At 45.1% G+C, this 17500-nt stretch overlaps 1 protein-coding gene across 1 annotated transcript in view; it reads right to left on the bottom strand.

Moving 5' to 3' along the window:
- LOC123766173 (zinc finger SWIM domain-containing protein 5) overlaps positions 1-4938 on the bottom strand; it is a 255535-nt gene extending 250597 nt beyond the window's left edge. The window contains exon 1 of the mRNA XM_045755106.2: positions 4460-4938. Within this exon, the coding sequence (XP_045611062.1) occupies positions 4460-4817 (358 nt within the window). The 5' untranslated portion in view covers positions 4818-4938. The remainder of the gene's footprint in view (positions 1-4459) is intronic.
- Between the last annotated feature and the right edge of the window lie 12562 nt (positions 4939-17500).

Here is a 17500-nt window from a genome sequence, read left to right as displayed (position 1 = left end):
CGTAGGGCGGGCAACCCGTCGTAATAGCGTCGCATTCTGACGTATACTCGACCTAAGGTCAAAAATCGTCGTACAAGCGGCTCGCGAAATTGATACTTTCCCGTTTTCTGTTGGTGGGTCCTGCGGTAGGCCAGGATAAGGGCACTTTAGTACGACGGTTTCCAGACGTTGGGAAAGTTGGTTGGGCCGGTAAGGAACGTTTTGTACGTTATGGTGATCAACGTTACAAATGCAGCCTGTTACGAAAAGTGACGGATCACAAATATCTACGTTTTCAATGTGTTAGACTAGACACGTTAGGTGGGTTGCGCGGGTTTGTACGTTTCTCTTTAGGTTAAAAGGTTGGAGTTGCTTAACTATCTCAAGTGAACAGCTTCTCAAACTAAGACGATTAACATTTGTTCTTCAAAGAAGAGTGGAAATCCTCGTGTATCGTATAAATGAACAGAACACTGCGATTGTGACACCAGGTGTTCTGTGTAAAAGTGAACACGGTATTGGATGTGTGAAAGTGAACACGGTACTGGATGTGTAAAAGTGAACACGGTACTGGACACTAGCAAAAAGGAGGCCTGGTCGAGTACCGGGCCAACGAGTGTAAACACAGTACTGGGAATCAGGGGCAGGGTACTGGGAATCAGGGGCAGGGTACTGGGAACCAGGGCAGGGTAATGGGAACCAGGGCAGGGTAATGGGAACCAGGGCAGGGTAATGGGAATCAGGGTCGGGTAATGGGAATCAGGGCAGGGTACTGGGAATCAGGGCAGGGTACCGGGAATCAGGGCAGGGTACCGGGAATCAGGGCAGGGTACCGGGAATCAGGGCAGGGTACTGGGAATCAGGGCAGGGTACTGGGAATCAGGGCAGGGTACTGGGAATCAGGGCAGGGTACTGGGAATCAGGGCAGGGTACTGGGAATCAGGGCAGGGTACTGGGAATCAGGGCAGGGTACTGGGAATCAGGGCAGGGTACTGGGAATCAGGGCAGGGTACCGGGAATCAGGGCAGGGTACCGGGAATCAGGGCAGGGTACCGGGAATTAGGGCAGGGTACCGGGAATCAGGGCAGGGTACCGGGAATCAGGGCAGGGTACTGGGAATCAGGGCAGGGTACTGGGAATCAGGGCAGGGTACTGGGAATCAGGGCAGGGTACTGGGAATCAGGGCAGGGTGCCGGGAATCAGGGCCGGGTACTGGGAATCAGGGCCGGGTACTGGGAATCAGGGCAGAGTATTGGGTTAGCCTTAGGGCGTACGAGCATGACAAAGCACAGTACTGGGCGAGACGAAATACTAGCACAGAGTATTGGCCGAATAGTAGAAGCACAGAGTACTGGGTATGTAAAAGTACTAGCACAGTACTGGGTGAGAAGTAAAACAACCAAGTGGGAGACAAGAATTTGTAGCAGAGTACTAGGTGAGAAGTTGTAGTACTAGCACAGAGTACTGAAGGAGAAGTAGCAGTAACAGAGTACTGGACAAGAAGTACCAGAGAGTACTGGACGAGTGGACGGAGCAGCACAGTACTGGACGAGTGAGGGAAAGTGCAGTGTGATTGGAATGTAAAGAATTTGGAAGGGGAAGAAAACACAGACGAGCAGAGATAGAGAGATAGAGAGAGAGAGAGAGAGAGAGAGCAGAGTTGTGGGAGAGAGAGAGCAGAGTTGTGGGGGAGAGAGAGAGAGAGAGAGAGAGAGAGAGAGAGAGAGAGAGAGAGAGAGAGAGAGAGAGAGAGAGAGAGAGAGAGAGAGAGAGAGAGAGCAGAGTTGTGGGAGAGAGAGAGAGAGAGAGAGAGAGAGAGCAGAGTTGTGGGACAGAGAGAGAGAGAGAGAGAGAGCAGAGTTGTGGGAGAGAGAGAGAGCAGAGTTGTGGGAGAGAGAGAGCAGAGTTGTGGGAGAGAGAGAGAGAGAGCAGAGTTGTGGGAGAGAGAGAGAGAGAGAGAGCAGAGTTGTGGGAGAGAGAGAGAGAGAGAGCAGAGTTGTGGGAGAGAGAGAGAGAGAGAGAGAGAGAGAGCAGAGTTGTGGGAGAGAGAGAGAGAGAGAAGAGTTGTGGGAGAGAGAGAGAGCAGAGTTGTGGGAGAGAGAGAGAGCAGAGTTGTGGGAGAGAGAGAGAGCAGAGATGTGGGAGAGAGAGAGAGAGAGAGAGAGAGAGAGAGAGAGAGAGAGAGAGAGAGAGAGAGAGAGAGAGCAGAGTTGTGGGAGAGAGAGAGAGAGCAGAGATGTGGGAGAGAGAGAGAGAGAGCAGAGTTGTGGGAGAGAGAGAGAGAGAGAGAGAGAGCAGAGTTGTGGGAGAGAGAGAGAGAGAGAGAGAGCAGAGTTGTGGGAGAGAGAGAGAGCAGAGTTGTGGGAGAGAGAGAGATAGAGCAGAGTTGTGGGAGAGAGAGAGAGCAGAGTTGTGGGAGAGAGAGAGATAGAGCAGAGTTGTGGGAGAGAGAGGGAGAGAGCAGAGTTGTGGGAGAGAGAGAGAGAGCAGAGTTGTGGGAGAGAGAAAGAACAGAGTTGTGGGAGAGAGTGAGAGCAGAGTTGTGGGAGAGAGAACAGAGTTGTGGGAGAGAGAGAGAGCAGAGTTGTGGGAGAGAGAGAGAGCAGAGTTGTGGGAGAGAGAGAGAGAGCAGAGTTGTGGGAGAGAGAGAGAGAGAGCAGAGTTGTGGGAGAGAGAGAGAGCAGAGTTGTGGGAGAGAGAGAGAGAGAGAGCAGAGTTGTGGGAGAGAGAGAGAGAGAGCAGAGTTGTGGGAGAGAGAGAGAGAGAGCAGAGTTGTGGGAGAGAGAGAGAGAGCAGAGTTGTGGGAGAGAGAGAGAGAGCAGAGTTGTGGGAGAGAGAGAGAGAGAGAGCAGAGTTGTGGGAGAGAGAGAGAGCAGAGTTGTGGGAGAGAGAGAGAGAGAGAGCAGAGTTGTGGGAGAGAGAGAGAGAGCAGAGTTGTAGGAGAGAGAGAGAGAGAGCAGAGTTGTGGGAGAGAGAGAGAGAGCAGAGTTGTGGGAGAGAGAGAGAGAGCAGAGTTGTGGGAGAGAGAGAGAGAGCAGAGTTGTGGGAGAGAGAGAGAGAGAGCAGAGTTGTGGGAGAGAGAGAGAGAGAGCAGAGTTGTGGGAGAGAGAAAGAGAGAGAGCAGAGTTGTGGGAGAGAGAGAGAGCAGAGTTGTGGGAGGGAGAGAGAGCAGAGTTGTGGGAGAGAGAAAGAGAGAGAGCAGAGTTGTGGGAGAGAGAGAGAGCAGAGTTGTGGGAGAGAGAGAGATCAGAGTTGTGGGAGAGAGAGAGAGCAGAGTTGTGGGAGAGAGAGAGAGCGCAGAGTTGTAGGAGAGAGAGAGAGAGAGAGAGAGAGAGCAGAGTTGTGGGAGAGAGAGAGAGAGAGAGAGAGAGAGAGAGAGAGAGAGAGAGAGAGAGAGAGAGAGAGAGAGAGAGAGAGAGAGAGAGAGAGAGAGCAGAGTTGTGGGAGAGAGCGAGCAGTGCTGAGAGAGAGAGAGCAGGTCACTGGGAGAAGAGTTGTGGGAGAGAGAGAGAGAGAGCAGAGTTGTGGGAGAGAGAGAGAGAGAGCAGAGTTGTGGGAGAGAGAGAGAGAGAGCAGAGTTGTGGGAGAGAGAGAGAGCAGAGTTGTGGGAGAGAGAGAGAGAGCAGAGTTGTGGGAGAGAGAGAGCAGAGTTGTGGGAGAGAGAGAGAGAGCAGAGTTGTGGGAGAGAGAGAGCAGAGTTTTGGGAGAGAGAGAGAGAGCAGAGTTGTGGGAGAGAGAGAGGGAGAGAGAGAGAGAGAGAGAGCAGAGTTGTGGGAGAGAGAGAGAGAGAGAGCAGAGTTGTGGGAGAGAGAGAGAGAGCAGAGTTGTGGGAGAGAGAGAGAGAGCAGAGTTGTGGGAGAGAGAGAGCAGAGTTGTGGGAGAGAGAGAGATCAGAGTTGTGGGAGAGAGAGAGAGCAGAGTTGTGGGAGAGAGAGAGATCAGAGTTGTGGGAGAGAGAGAGAGCAGAGTTGTGGGAGAGAGAGAGAGAGCGCAGAGTTGTAGGAGAGAGAGAGAGAGAGAGAGAGAGAGAGAGAGAGAGAGAGAGAGAGAGAGAGAGAGAGAGAGAGAGCAGAGTTGTGGGAGAGAGCGAGCAGTGCTGAGAGAGAGAGAGCAGGTCACTGGGAGACAGTACTGGGGGAGAGCTGAAGGCCAACAAAGTGGTTGTGAGACAAAAGTATAAAATAACAGTTACTGAAGCTAAGAACTTAACGGACGAGTACCGCGGTGCGGGACAAGAACCAGTATAGACCTAAGAGACGAGTACCGAAGTAGGCCTAAGGTAAATGAGTACTGGAGTGGATGAGATATGTACTGTGGGGGTAAGAGTACTCGGGAAGGAGTACTAGGTGTGAGAGCGTCTGAGAGTGGAGTAAAGTGAGAGGACAAAGCCACTAGCGGTACTGTGCCCGAGGCCTACTCTGTGGCAGAGAGATAGGCCGGAGGTGAGAGAGAGGAGAGGGCTGTGCCTGCTACTACTTACCGACTTGCAATACGCCCTCCACCATGTTGGACTCCACCAGACGCAGGCCACGGTAGAAGGGAAGGCTGTGCTGGTCACTGCCCACCGAGGAGAAGCAAGAGTACATCCTGATGTCGGCTTCGTGCCTCGGGAAGGACCAGTAGATGATCCGTCGCTGTACGGGTTCGGGGATTCGGCTGTACCGCTCCTCTATCCGCTGGAACGGTATATGTTCAGCCACTATTTTGGCACAGATATCTAGCAAGGATTCCACACTACGCACTGGGTTTCCACCATTGACCTGGGGGCCGCTGAGGCCAACATCACCACCGGCCATGGCCACTTTATGACCCACGAGGGCCGCACTTCCCTCCATCATGTCCTGCCTCCAACTGGCTGCGTGAAGCTGGTGCAGACCTTTAACCCGAAACTGCGCAGGCGCAGCAAAGGCTCCGCCCAGCGTTGGGCCCCGCACCGAGCATAGCCACGCCCCCGGGACCACCCCCTGGGGCCCTAGACAAGGCGTAAGAGTGAGTAGTGCGATACACATGTGCCAGCTGCGACCCTGTGCCATCTGCCTCATACACCCACGGCAGGTTGCCGCACCCAGGATAACTTACCTCTACTCACCACATTTCTGCCAGTTCTTCCCTTCTCCATCACAAGGAAACTGTATCATAGTTATACATCATATACATCTGGAGAATACAAAAACTACACCACTCACATGCCAGCAATACACTAACAGCCTAAATACTTCGTCTTGCCTAATTCGGTTTTTACTTTCCTTTAGTTCTCCATCTTCCGACTCGGCATCTTCCTCTTCGGCCAATTTTTCACTGTAATCATTTCTCTCTCTGGTGATAAATAGGCTGCCTAGATGCCTGCAAGTACAGGAGGGCGGCGGGTTGGTGCCGGGAGCGGCTCCTGCACACACACACACGCACACACACACACACACACACACACACACACACACACACACACACACACACACACACACACATACACACCCTGACCGTGTGTGCCACCACCTCCACACTGGGTTAAGGTCGCTGGTCACGGCTCTAAGGTGCTCCACTTGTCAAGTCACTCCCCAACCTCTCAACCACTGCGCCACACTCTACCTTAACCCATAAAACATTTACTCCGGGAAATGAAGTTTATAAATAAATCATTTCTTTCAAGCATATAGGCTATTATTACAAGATTATTACAACAGGTTATTAATACAACAGCTCTTACTGTAGGTTATTACTATGGGTTATTATCACTGTAGGCTTGTAAGCACTTTCTGAGCATCTTTATATATATATATATATATATATATATATATATATATATATATATATATATATATATATATATATATATATATATGTCGTACCTAGTAGCCAGAACGCACTTCTCAGCCTACTATTCAAGACCCGATTTGCCTAATAAGCCAAGTTTTCATGAATTAATGTTTTTTCGTCTACCTAACCTACCTAACCTAACCTAACCTAGCTTTTTTTGTCTACCTAACCTAACCTAACCTATAAAGATAGGTTAGGTTAGGTTAGGTAGGGTTGGTTAGGTTCGGTCATATATCTACGTTAATTTTAACTCCAATAAAAAAAAATTGACCTCATACATAATGAAATGGGTAGTTTTATCATTTCATAAGAAAAAAATTAGAAAAAATATATTAATTCAGGAAAACTTGGCTTATTAGGCAAATCGGGCCTTGCATTGTAGGCCAAAAAGTGAGTTCTGGCTACTAGGTACGACATATATATATATATGATATATATATATATATATAGATATAGATATATATATATATATATATATATGATATATATATATATATATAGATATATGATATATTCAAATGTGATATATATATATATATGTCGTACCTAGTAGCCAGAACTCACTTCTCAGCCTACTATTCAAGGCCCGATTTGCCTAATAAGCTAAGTTTTCCTGAATTAATATATTTACTTTAATTTTTTTCTTATGAAATGATAAAGCAACCCTTTTCTCTATGTATGAGGTCAATTTTTTTTATTGGAGTTAAAATTAACGTAGATATATGACCGAACCTAACCAACCCTACCTAACCTAACCTAACCTATATCTATAGGTAAGGTTAGGTTAGGTAGACAAAAAAAGCTAGGTTAGGTTAGGTTAGGTAGGTTAGGTAGACGAAAAAACATTAATTCATGAAAACTTGGCTTATTAGGCAAATCGGGTCTTGAATAGTAGGCTGAGAAGTGCGTTCTGGCTATTAGGTACGACATATATATATATATATATATATATATATATATATATATATATATATATATATATATCTTTGTTTGGAGGACGGGCTGCATTATCCAAACCAGCATTCTCGGAGATTAGAAATCTTTGTTATGAGTTGAATCATAATCTGCTGGAATCCGTTTTTAAAATTCTAGACACTTGTATGAATGGCCAGTCGGATTTGAGAATAATGTAATCCTTATATGTCAGGGAGCTGCGGCCTCTGCTTAATAACAACCTTTCGGCTGTTCAATTGAACACTGTATAATGCACAGTAGGCCTTGTATTTTGATTTATAGTTCATGCTGGCGTTTTTTAACTTTTGTTTTAGTCTACCATGATGTGTCTTTTTGTACTTATTTCAAGTGTTGATATTTTACACTGTTATAGTTGTTTAATTAAGATGTACAACACATTTTTGGTGTTTAGTTTTGTTTGATATTTTGTTTTATATCTTGCTTGTATTTTATATACATTTCTTGTAAGTGTGTAGACATTATTATAATTGTTGTATTAGCGTTGATTTTCCATGTGATAATTATCAAGCTTCATTTCGCTTGATCACTTCACGTAAGTTTAAGTGTGGTTTGTTCTATTGGTTAGTTTATATATATTTTTGAATTGGCTTTTATTATGTATGTGATAATTATAAAGTTTTATTCGGTTTGACCACTTCAAGTAAGCTTAAGTGTTCTGTTTTATGACCAGTGTCGTTTGATATCTTTATTCTTTTGATTGGTAATTTTGTTCAGTAAGAGTTCTTTGTTTGCTACTTATTTTATTGTGACTTATGTTTTTCTTTAAGATCTGATGATGAATACGAGAAGTATTTGAAACGTCTGAATCTGAAACAAGATGTTTATTATATCAATGGTTTTCCTATTCATTTTTAAATTATATATATATATATGTATATATATATATATAATATATATATATATATATATATATATATATATATATATATATATATATATATATTATACGGGTGGTACTCAAACAACAAGACACAAGTGGAAACTGAAGTTCCCAAATGAGCCACAGGGACGTTAGAAAGAACTTTTTCAGTGTCAGAGTAGTTAACAGGTGGAATGCATTAAGCAGTGATGTGGTGGAGGCTGACTCCATACACAGTTTCAAATGTAGATATGATAGAGCCCAGTAGGCTCAGGAATGTGTACATCAGTTGACTGACAGTTGAGAGGCGGGACCAAAGAGCCAAAGCTCAACCCCCTCAAGCACAACTAGGTGACCACACACACATGCAGGCACCTCTGTGTGTGTGGCAGTGTTGGCGACACATGTGGGGTGTGTGGCAGTGTTGGCGACACATGTGGGGTGTGTGGTAGTGTTGGCGACACATGTGGGGTGTGTGGCAGTGTTGGCGACACATGTGGGGTGTGTGGCAGTGTTGGCGACACATGTGGGGTGTGTGGCAGTGTTGGCGACACATGTGGGGTGTGTGGTAGTGTTGGCGACACATGTGGGGTGTGGTAGTGTTGGCGACACATGTGGGGTGTGTGGTAGTGTTGGCGACACATGTGGGGTGTGTGGTAGTGTTGGCGACACATGTGGGGTGTGTGGTAGTGTTGGCGACACATGTGGGGTGTGTGGTAGTGTTGGCGACACATGTGGGGTGTGTGGCAGTGTTGGCGACACATGTGAGGTGTGTGGTAGTGTTGGCGACACATGTGGGGTGTGTGGCAGTGTTGGCGACACATGTGGGGTGTGTGGTAGTGTTGGCGACACATGTGGGGTGTGTGGTAGTGTTGGCGACACATGTGGGGTGTGTGGCAGTGTTGGCGACACATGTGGGGTGTGTGGCAGTGTTGGCGACACATGTGGGGTGTGTGGTAGTGTTGGCGACACATGTGGGGTGTGTGGTAGTGTTGGCGACACATGTGGGGTGTGGTAGTGTTGGCGACACATGTGGGGTGTGTAATGTCCAATAATAATAAAAATCATATTTATCTACGAAAATGGTGATATAAATATAAAAATATTAATCAATGATATTAATCCATGATGATATTAATCACTTTCAATGATAATTCATCATAATGATGGCATTAATCATTTATAATGTTAATATAATGATGCTGTCAGTCCCTGATACTATTTATATTAAACAATGGTAAATGATCATATTAAGCAATTACAATAAGGTTGTTAATCAATGATAAATCCGACATTAGTCAGCGATAAAGCTGACATTATCAGTGATAAAGTTGACGTTAATCAATAATAAAACTCCTATTAATCAATGATAAGCTGACATTATTCAATGATAAAGTTGCTATTATTCAATAATAAATCTGACACGAATCAAGGATAAAGCCGACATTATTCAATGTTAAAGCTATCAGTAATCACTGATAACCAAGACTTTAATACTAAAACTGACATTAATCAATAACAAAGCTTATCTTGATGACAAAAGCCGACTTTAATAAATGACAAAGTTGACATGGAAAACAATGCTAACATTACTCAACGATAAAGCCGACATTAATCAATAACAAAACTGACAATAATCAATAAACTTAACATTAATCAATGACAACGATGGGATCCATCAATGATAATGATAATAATATATTTTTCCAAAGGCAATTTAATAATCGAAACGCCACTACCTCTTCTGAAGCAAACTCAGAGTGAAGGAATAAGTATTGTGTCAATATGTTCATGGTGGTCCAGACTAATTGGTGTTATTACCACCCAAAACCTCCTCATCTGAAATATTAACTCCATAATACGCCTAACTAGATACTCCATTATTGAACACCCGATTAACTCCTGGCTTGACTGACGTAAGCACATACTACATAGTGTCAACATTTGTCATTATTTTTGCCTTGACAATGGTCGAGCATGTGGTGGTGTGTGTTGCGATGAGGTAGTCGGCGTGCATCTGGCAGCAACCCATCCTCCGAATTGACAGTACGTTTTAATACTAAGTGTAATAAGTACGTTTCCTGACTGTCATACATAGTAGCACTTATGGGGCTGTTACATTTACTTCCCCCATTTTTGGAGGACGGGCTGCTGGCAGAGAGTGTATTAGTCTTTGTTTTGATGCACGAGTAGTACTCGTCTAGTTGTGCTTGCGGGGGTTGAGCTCTTGCTCTTTGGTTCCGCCTCTCGACTGTCAATTAACTGGTGGGTAGGGGGTCTGGCCGAGTGCTTTGGTAGGACGGTAAAGAGTCGGTTGGCGGATTCAAGTTTGTTGTTGATAACACGATGCAGAGGCCTCCAACTGTATTCCTATAATGGCAGATTCTAACTTTCTGGATTACACACGTGTCTTAAAACTCGTATTCTTCACTGTGGCGATCCTGTGATTCATTTTAGTTCATAACTTACGACACCTGCTTCTTTAAGGTTTGCTTGCAAGATATTACAATTGGTCATGACTATGCATTATGACGCAATTGTTATTTTGCAGAATTATACACTTTATGTAAGAAACCGATAAATCATGCGACTCATAAATCAACAACCGTTTCTAAGCCGGTATTTACCCAGGTCTTTCCTGATTCTAAATATTTCCAATTTATATCCACAGTCTCGAGTTCTGGTTTGTGATGATATATGTAAAACTTAATTTTTCTTCAGATTTGTTATACCATTTTATCCATTTATATACCTCAATCATGTCACATCTTCGTCGTTCTAGAGATTAGAGAAAGAAGTTAAGCTTTATTAGTGTCTGGTCACCACGAAGGTTTCTGAGTCCTGGGATTAGCTTTGTTGACCTTCTCCGGACGCGTTCAAATGAACATGTGTGCGTTCTGTAGTGCGGAGTCCAAAACTGAACTCCATAACCTAAGTGGGGCGTAACAAGAGGACGATAAGGCTGAAGACTAACGCTAGGTGTCTTATTGCTGACGCATCTAGGAATATGTCCCAGTGTTAGGTTTGCTCTTGTTCGTACATTTACACATCATCTTTTTTCTAGGATTTTCTAGGCAGTTCTCGGTATTCCTTATCTGCTCAGCGTATTGCTTTTTGCTAGATGCACCTAGGAGCTTGTATAGGAGATTAATTACTAGTTGCTCTACTTTCATACCTCTAGACCATCAAATGATGGTCTTAGCAAGTCTGTGCAAGTCAGTTTTCACCATACGGACGTACCGCTCTGTGCGTCCTATTTAATCTATTACATCTACACATGAGACAGTTTGAACTCCAATCCCCCAGTACTCATCTAGTTGAATTCACCTAGTTGTGCTTACGGGGGTTGAGCTTTGGCTCTTTGGTCCCGTCTCTCAACTATCAATCAACTGGCCTAATACCTAATACATTCCATTTGGAATGTATTAGGTATGCCTATTCCAATGCCTAATACATTCCATTTGGAATGTATTGTTCATACAATCTCTAGTTTATTATATACGAATGTTCCAAATGCTTCATTTTGCCCCTGTGAGGAGGCCATTTAGGAAAGTAATTTTGGTTTTCGACTTTGTTACTGTGGCAAGCATGATGGCGCACGAGGCTCCTCTTCAAGTATTTTGACTGGCAGGGTTTTTGGACACACGAGGAGCGTGGCTGTTGGCAACTTGTTCCGTCTTGTACTGCTAAATGTAGCGTCGCTGCATGTCGTAGTTGCAGCAGTGTTGAGGATGTGGTGGTAGTTGCCTCAAACTAACACACTCTGCAGTAATCTGATTCACACAGCTCCTCCTGAATCCAACGCTCCTGGTGTTTATTCAATTTACAGTTCGTCTTGCCCTCTCCAATACTTTGGTGAGACTGGCCGTATACTTAATGCCAGACTTAGAGAACACAAAGAAGTGTTAAACTTGCTGACACGGACAATGCTATCTTCTGCCTTGTTAGGGTCTGCAATCATCATATAACTTGCTCTTCTTCCAAAATAATCTTTCCTGCCTCTACTCTCCACAGACGCCGTCTTCCTTAATTGCTTCTCACCAACAAGATGCCCAATATGAACCTTAGTCCTGGCAGTGATGCTGTTGACTTTTGCCTTCCTCAGTACATAGTCAAATGTTCAAATCTTTGTGCAAGCGTGATCTGACTTAGTTATCTGGCCCTCAGTGCTCTCCCTCTATCTCTTCTGTTCCCATATTTTTCTATCTCTTTTAATTATCTTTGTTTTATTTCACCTTTATTCCTTTTCACGAAAAGTCCTCTTCTCTGTTGTTCCTTTCTTCTTGTGTGAGCTGTCATTAGCTCGGTTTTCATACATTGATTTACCCTCCTTTCCCTTTACCTCGTCCCGCCTTGTCTTATATTTGCCCCCTCTCCCACTGCTGCTCAGTCTTGACCTGACAAAGGTCCAGCACGGACCCACACTTTGTAACTTTCATGTCTTCTAATATGTCGTGTGGGCGAGGCTGTTCTCAGGCGCGTTCTTAAGAGTTATTCCCTACATAGCTGTTTTGCGTCGAGACACTTGCTTTTGCTGATGGTAAATTCTTATCAATTGACAAGATGGACTACAATAAAATCTGAAATGAGAATGAACGGAGCGTTGATACATGTGGAGGAGAGTGTTGAGGCTCGCACTCGTCACGGTGAAGGACTCGGGCATGTTGACCCGTGCCGTGGCCAGGCCAGGTGCGAGGCCACACCTCCTGTGTGGCCTCGCTCACACTAAAGTGTTCTAGCACCCTTCTTGGGGTGGCCTTACTCCTGACCCCAAGCTCGCAAGCTCTCTCAAACTGTTCATAGCGAAGACCTATGGTGGCGACGACGTTTCGGTCCGTCCTGGACCATTCTCAAGTCGATTTCGACTTGAGAATGGTCCAGGACGGACCGAAACGTCGTCGTCCCTTCACCTTCTAGTGTGTAGTCTGGGCAACATACTTTTCCCACGTTATTGTGACTCATCGCCAGCCTATGGTGGCCTAGAGGTTAGCAGCACGGGCTGATTATAGCAGGCCGGACCCGAGTTCGATTCCTGGAAAATGTGACATGTTTGAGTACGTTTTCTTACACCTGATGCCTCTGTTCACGTAGCAGTAAATAAATAGGAAGGAGTTAAGGAAGTGTTGCGGGTTGAGTGATAAGAAGGTGAGCGCCGCCCTGGGCACCAAAGGTGAGCGCCGCCCTGGGCACCCAAGGTGAGCGCCGCCCTGGGCACCCAAGGTGAGCGCCGCCCTGGGCACCAAAGGTGAGCGCCGCCCTGGGCACCACCAACCATATACAAGCTGTACAACGTTCCTGCACAAACGACAAATGCCGTGTGCCGCCCTCTTTAGGAAAACTCTTAAACCAGGTGTCCATTATATTAATGGAAATGCTTACAAAAAATAAGCCTACATCCAGGTAAAATGTTGAAGAACAAAACTGGAAAACGATTATCCACCAGTGACTTAGAATGCCATTAACAAGGCAGCAATCTTGACCAAATAAGCAACAGATATATTTTGACCATTAAAAATATTGGTGTGAAGCTTTGTCTGACTTTATTGAATTCTGCCTCGTCAAGAACACCAGCAAAGATGCATCGGTCAAGTGCCTGCAATAACTCAAGACAAAGTCTTCACAAGAACTCTGAGAACGTCTAAGCCGGATGGGTGGGGGGGGGGGTTGAGGAGGGGTTACTGCCCCCTCTCTCCTCACCTCCCCCAAGTAATGAGGGGGGGGAGGAATATGGGACTCGACCTCTGAACAGTTACAAAATAGTTGTGGTTATATTAGAGTATCGGCGTCAGTACATGAGCCTTGACGCCATGTTGTGACTGCAGGAGAGCAACAACAAGAATCCCAACAGTTGTAACTTGTGTAGTTGTAAACTTGTCCCGTTTTCTGTAAATATATATAAATAAGTCCTTATATTTTCCTTCGCCTGTCCTCTTCCTCACTCTCCATATGTAAAGTAAAATCAAGCTATTGGCATCTTTTGTTCATACTGGTTCCTGGCAGGACTGGTAATGGGGGTGACACCCAGTGTGGTGAAGGGGGCAAAGTAAGGGGTGTGTGGTGAAGGGGTAAGGGGGACACACTGGGGAGCCCACTGTGGGGCCCTGTAGGCGCACAAAGGTTAGGAACACTCTTCTCTATGCTATTATATATGTTTTTTTGCAAATTTGAAGGTTACAAAAAGATTAGTCTATAATACAACAGATTTTAGTTCTGCTTCACAGAGTGAGACACCATCACCACATAGACACCATCACATAGACACCACCACCAGACACCATCACCATAGACACCATCACCACAGAGAGCACCACCAAACAACAGATATACTCACAAGGAAGCTCACATTTTAAAGAGAACTGAGTTAAAAATCAGGTTAGGAAATAGGAATAGATAACCACAGAGGCTGCGTGTCGTGGCCCGATATGGCTTATGCAGATTCCTATATTCTTGTGTTCATGTTATGTTCTAACTTCTCTTGTGTTATTTACCGTCACGCGACTACAAGTAAACATTTATGAAATGAACAAATCCACAAGGGCCGTGAGGAGGATTCGAACTTGCGTCCGAGAGCATCCCAGACGCTGCCTTAATGGACTGAGCTACGACATGGTCAAAAGGAGTTGAAACCGAAGTTCTACTGAACTTACTGGATCCTGCAACCTCTCCGAGGCACAAACCAGGGTTTTACACAACTCTCCCATGCACTCGAGCTATGTCAATAGGCCGTTCTCCCTCTTCGCCCTTACTTCATTACACACAGAAATCACAATTGCATCACGCAATTGTGATTTCTATGTGTAATTTATGGAATATCGGTCTCTCAAGACGTATATAATGTTGTAGTCAACATTGGCTGGGAAACTGTCCATGGAGTAACTTCCTGAGAGGAGGGAGACTGCCTCACCTGGATGCTATATCGGTATATCAGATCTCTAATCGATTAGTCGTCACTAATTTGGCATTCCTGCCCCGTCTAATCAAAAGTTGTTAAGACTAAATTCAAAAGAGCGCTGCGTATGTAGTGAGAAGTAATGTTAATGCATCCAAGATGGGTGTGTGTGTGTTGGCCCTGACAACCTGCTCCACCACACAAGACAGGGCTGTGTGCCCTACAACCTTCACAAAATGTATACGTCCTCATTTGGTTCGTGTACACGTCGCTCTCTGAAGACTAAACTGCCAAACAAAGTCTAATATATCACGAACACACCAATTTCAACGGCCAAAATACGTAGAATTTACGAATCCATTTTGACACCAGTCAAGAGCCCACAACATATTCACACTTCAGTAATTCAAAAATCCTTTAAATGATTGGCTAAGGTACGAAAATTATCAAAAGAAAACACTAAGCCATTACGACTGTGCAGGCGATGAGTCACAATAACGTGGCTGAAGTATGTTGACCAGACCACACACTAGAAGTTGAAGGGACGACGACGTTTCGGTTCGTCCTGGACCATTCTCACAATCGACTTGAGAATGGTCCAGGACGGACCGAAACATCGTCGTCCCTTCACCTTCTAGTGTGTGGTCTGGTCACCATTACGACTATATAACTGATTGGCTAATAACACACAATCAAATAGAATACAGAATCACCGAAATTGATATAGATAGAGATCTCTATCTGTAGCAATTACCTGTAGAGTTATCTGTAGCAGATAACTCTATCTGCTACATCCATCCGTAGAGATGTATGCTACAGATAACTTTACATACAAAGATCACTTCTAGCTGAAAAACGTCAAAGATAACATTCAGTAACGCGTAAACAAACAAAATAGACGAACATTTGTTGGAGTTGTAATTGTGGTGTTGTCTTAAGGCTGTGAACGTCATGTGAAGTGACTGTAACAAGACCTGGCTCCCGACCCCACACCTGACTTATCAACTTTACTAAAGGTTAACAATGCTCCAGTAATGTTCAAGACTGACCTTTCAAGCATCTGGCAGCAGTTGACAATGCTCCACCCTAATCTTACAAAGCGTGTTCACTCTAAAACATAACTTCAGAAGGCCTGCTAACTCTCAAACAGTGAATGAAGAACTGATCAAAATATATGAACGGAACGGCACTGGGAAACTCCTCCAAATCTTTGATCAACGGATTTTATCCATTGCGCAGCCCTGTAGAAAGTCTTACATCAGCCCCTGTTGTGAAGCTGACCAAGAAAGTCTTTGTGCCGACTTGATCTGAAGGTGATGAAGAAAGTCTTTGAACAGCACTAGTCTGAAGTTGATCAAAATAGGCCTTTAAGTGTGTACTCACCTAGTTGTGCTTGCGGGGGTTGAGCTCTGGCTCTTCAACCCGTTCTCGCACTTTCGTATAGTCAATATTGACTTATTAAATACGTGCATATGTGACATACTAAACATACTAGTTTACCTTGAAAAGCTTCATAGAAAACGCCGACCTTACCTAACCTTCTTAGTATCTTAAGATAACTATCTTATTGCTTCGTAATTACAATTATTACTTAACCTATACCTATAATAGATTAAGTAATAATTGTAATTACGAAGCAATAAGATGCTTATCTTAACATACTAAGAAGGTTCTGCGTGAACCCCAGAGGTGGCCAGGGTGCGGACGGCTGGGCGCCCTAGACCAACATCTACAAAGGAAGAGAGGCTCTTTTCGCTCGTATGAGTTACTTAAGGCCAAAAATTGTCGTACTGGAAAATGGAAGCTGCTGGCGAAAGTGACATACTGTCCCGTTTTCTGTTTTGGCTCCTCTGTTGGGTGAGGACATTTTAAACTGACCGTTGACGTTTTCTTGACGCTGGGAAACCTTAGGACGACGGGGTGACTACAGCAACCCTGCCAGCTTACCAAGTTGGCTCAGTGAGGGGAATTAAGGTTTCCAGAGGAGTGGCGTGTGTGTGGTGGGGAGCAGCGGGTCACACAGCGGGGCCACAGTTGGTTACACAAGAGAGGTGGGGGGGGGGGGGAAATGGTGTACAGAGACTGTGAGTGAACACCGTCTCACTCTCCACTGTGGGTGTGCACTCCGTGGTACAGGGTCACAGTAAGGCACCAGCCCCCCACGGGTAATATAAGTCACCAGTGAGGGCTTGTAATACCCAGTTCTCTCTCCTTACTTGCTTGACGAGCGCCTCTCTTCTCCTCCCGCAGCTACGCATCACCTACGCAACATGGGTAATATTCTACGGCGTATAAAATACCGTATAAAAGCTTCATTAAGGTCAAGAGGTAGATGAGCCATAAGATAAAATTGAAATTGAAATAAGTTTATTGAGGTAAAATACACACAGAGGGCTGAGGTAGCTCAAGTTATTCTCACCCCGTTAGCCATAATGTTGTTGTTAAAGATTCGCTACTTGGAACAAAGTTCCAACACGGGCTATGGTGAACCCGTAGTGCCTTAAGATAGTTTGCCTCCTTAATGTTGCCGTACATGTTGGCGTGAGAGTGGCGCCGTGTGAGGGGAGGACGGACACAGCGTGGTCCGTGACCATCCTCGCGTCACACACCCTCACCCCAACACACAGCACCAGCCTACACCACACTCCAGGCGCCACTTGACAATGGTCCAGGGTGGTGTGACACTCACCCCCGCGTCCCCTTTAAGGTGCAGGTTTAGTGCTCCTGGTTGTGACGCCAACATTAATGTGAACTTTACTCTTCAGTACACCCATTATATGGTAGAGTTTCCCTCCTCATATCTCCACCGTAGTTAAGGATATACTGCAGTCTCCTTACTTTATAAGTAGTCTTGAAGGCATCCATTAGTTGAGGACTCGTCTCACTCCACACCAAACACCTAGAATGGTCGGTCCAGCGAGGGTTCTTCCTTCTTGCAGGTCGGTGTTCGATTCCCTATGATCCAAGTGTATGGGCACCATTCC

The sequence above is a fragment of the Procambarus clarkii genome, chromosome 9 (assembly GCF_040958095.1).
Source record: "Procambarus clarkii isolate CNS0578487 chromosome 9, FALCON_Pclarkii_2.0, whole genome shotgun sequence".
NCBI classification, from domain to species: domain Eukaryota; kingdom Metazoa; phylum Arthropoda; class Malacostraca; order Decapoda; family Cambaridae; genus Procambarus; species Procambarus clarkii.
Note: the sequence above shows the minus strand (reverse complement) of the source record. Positions and strands in the feature narration are given on the sequence as shown.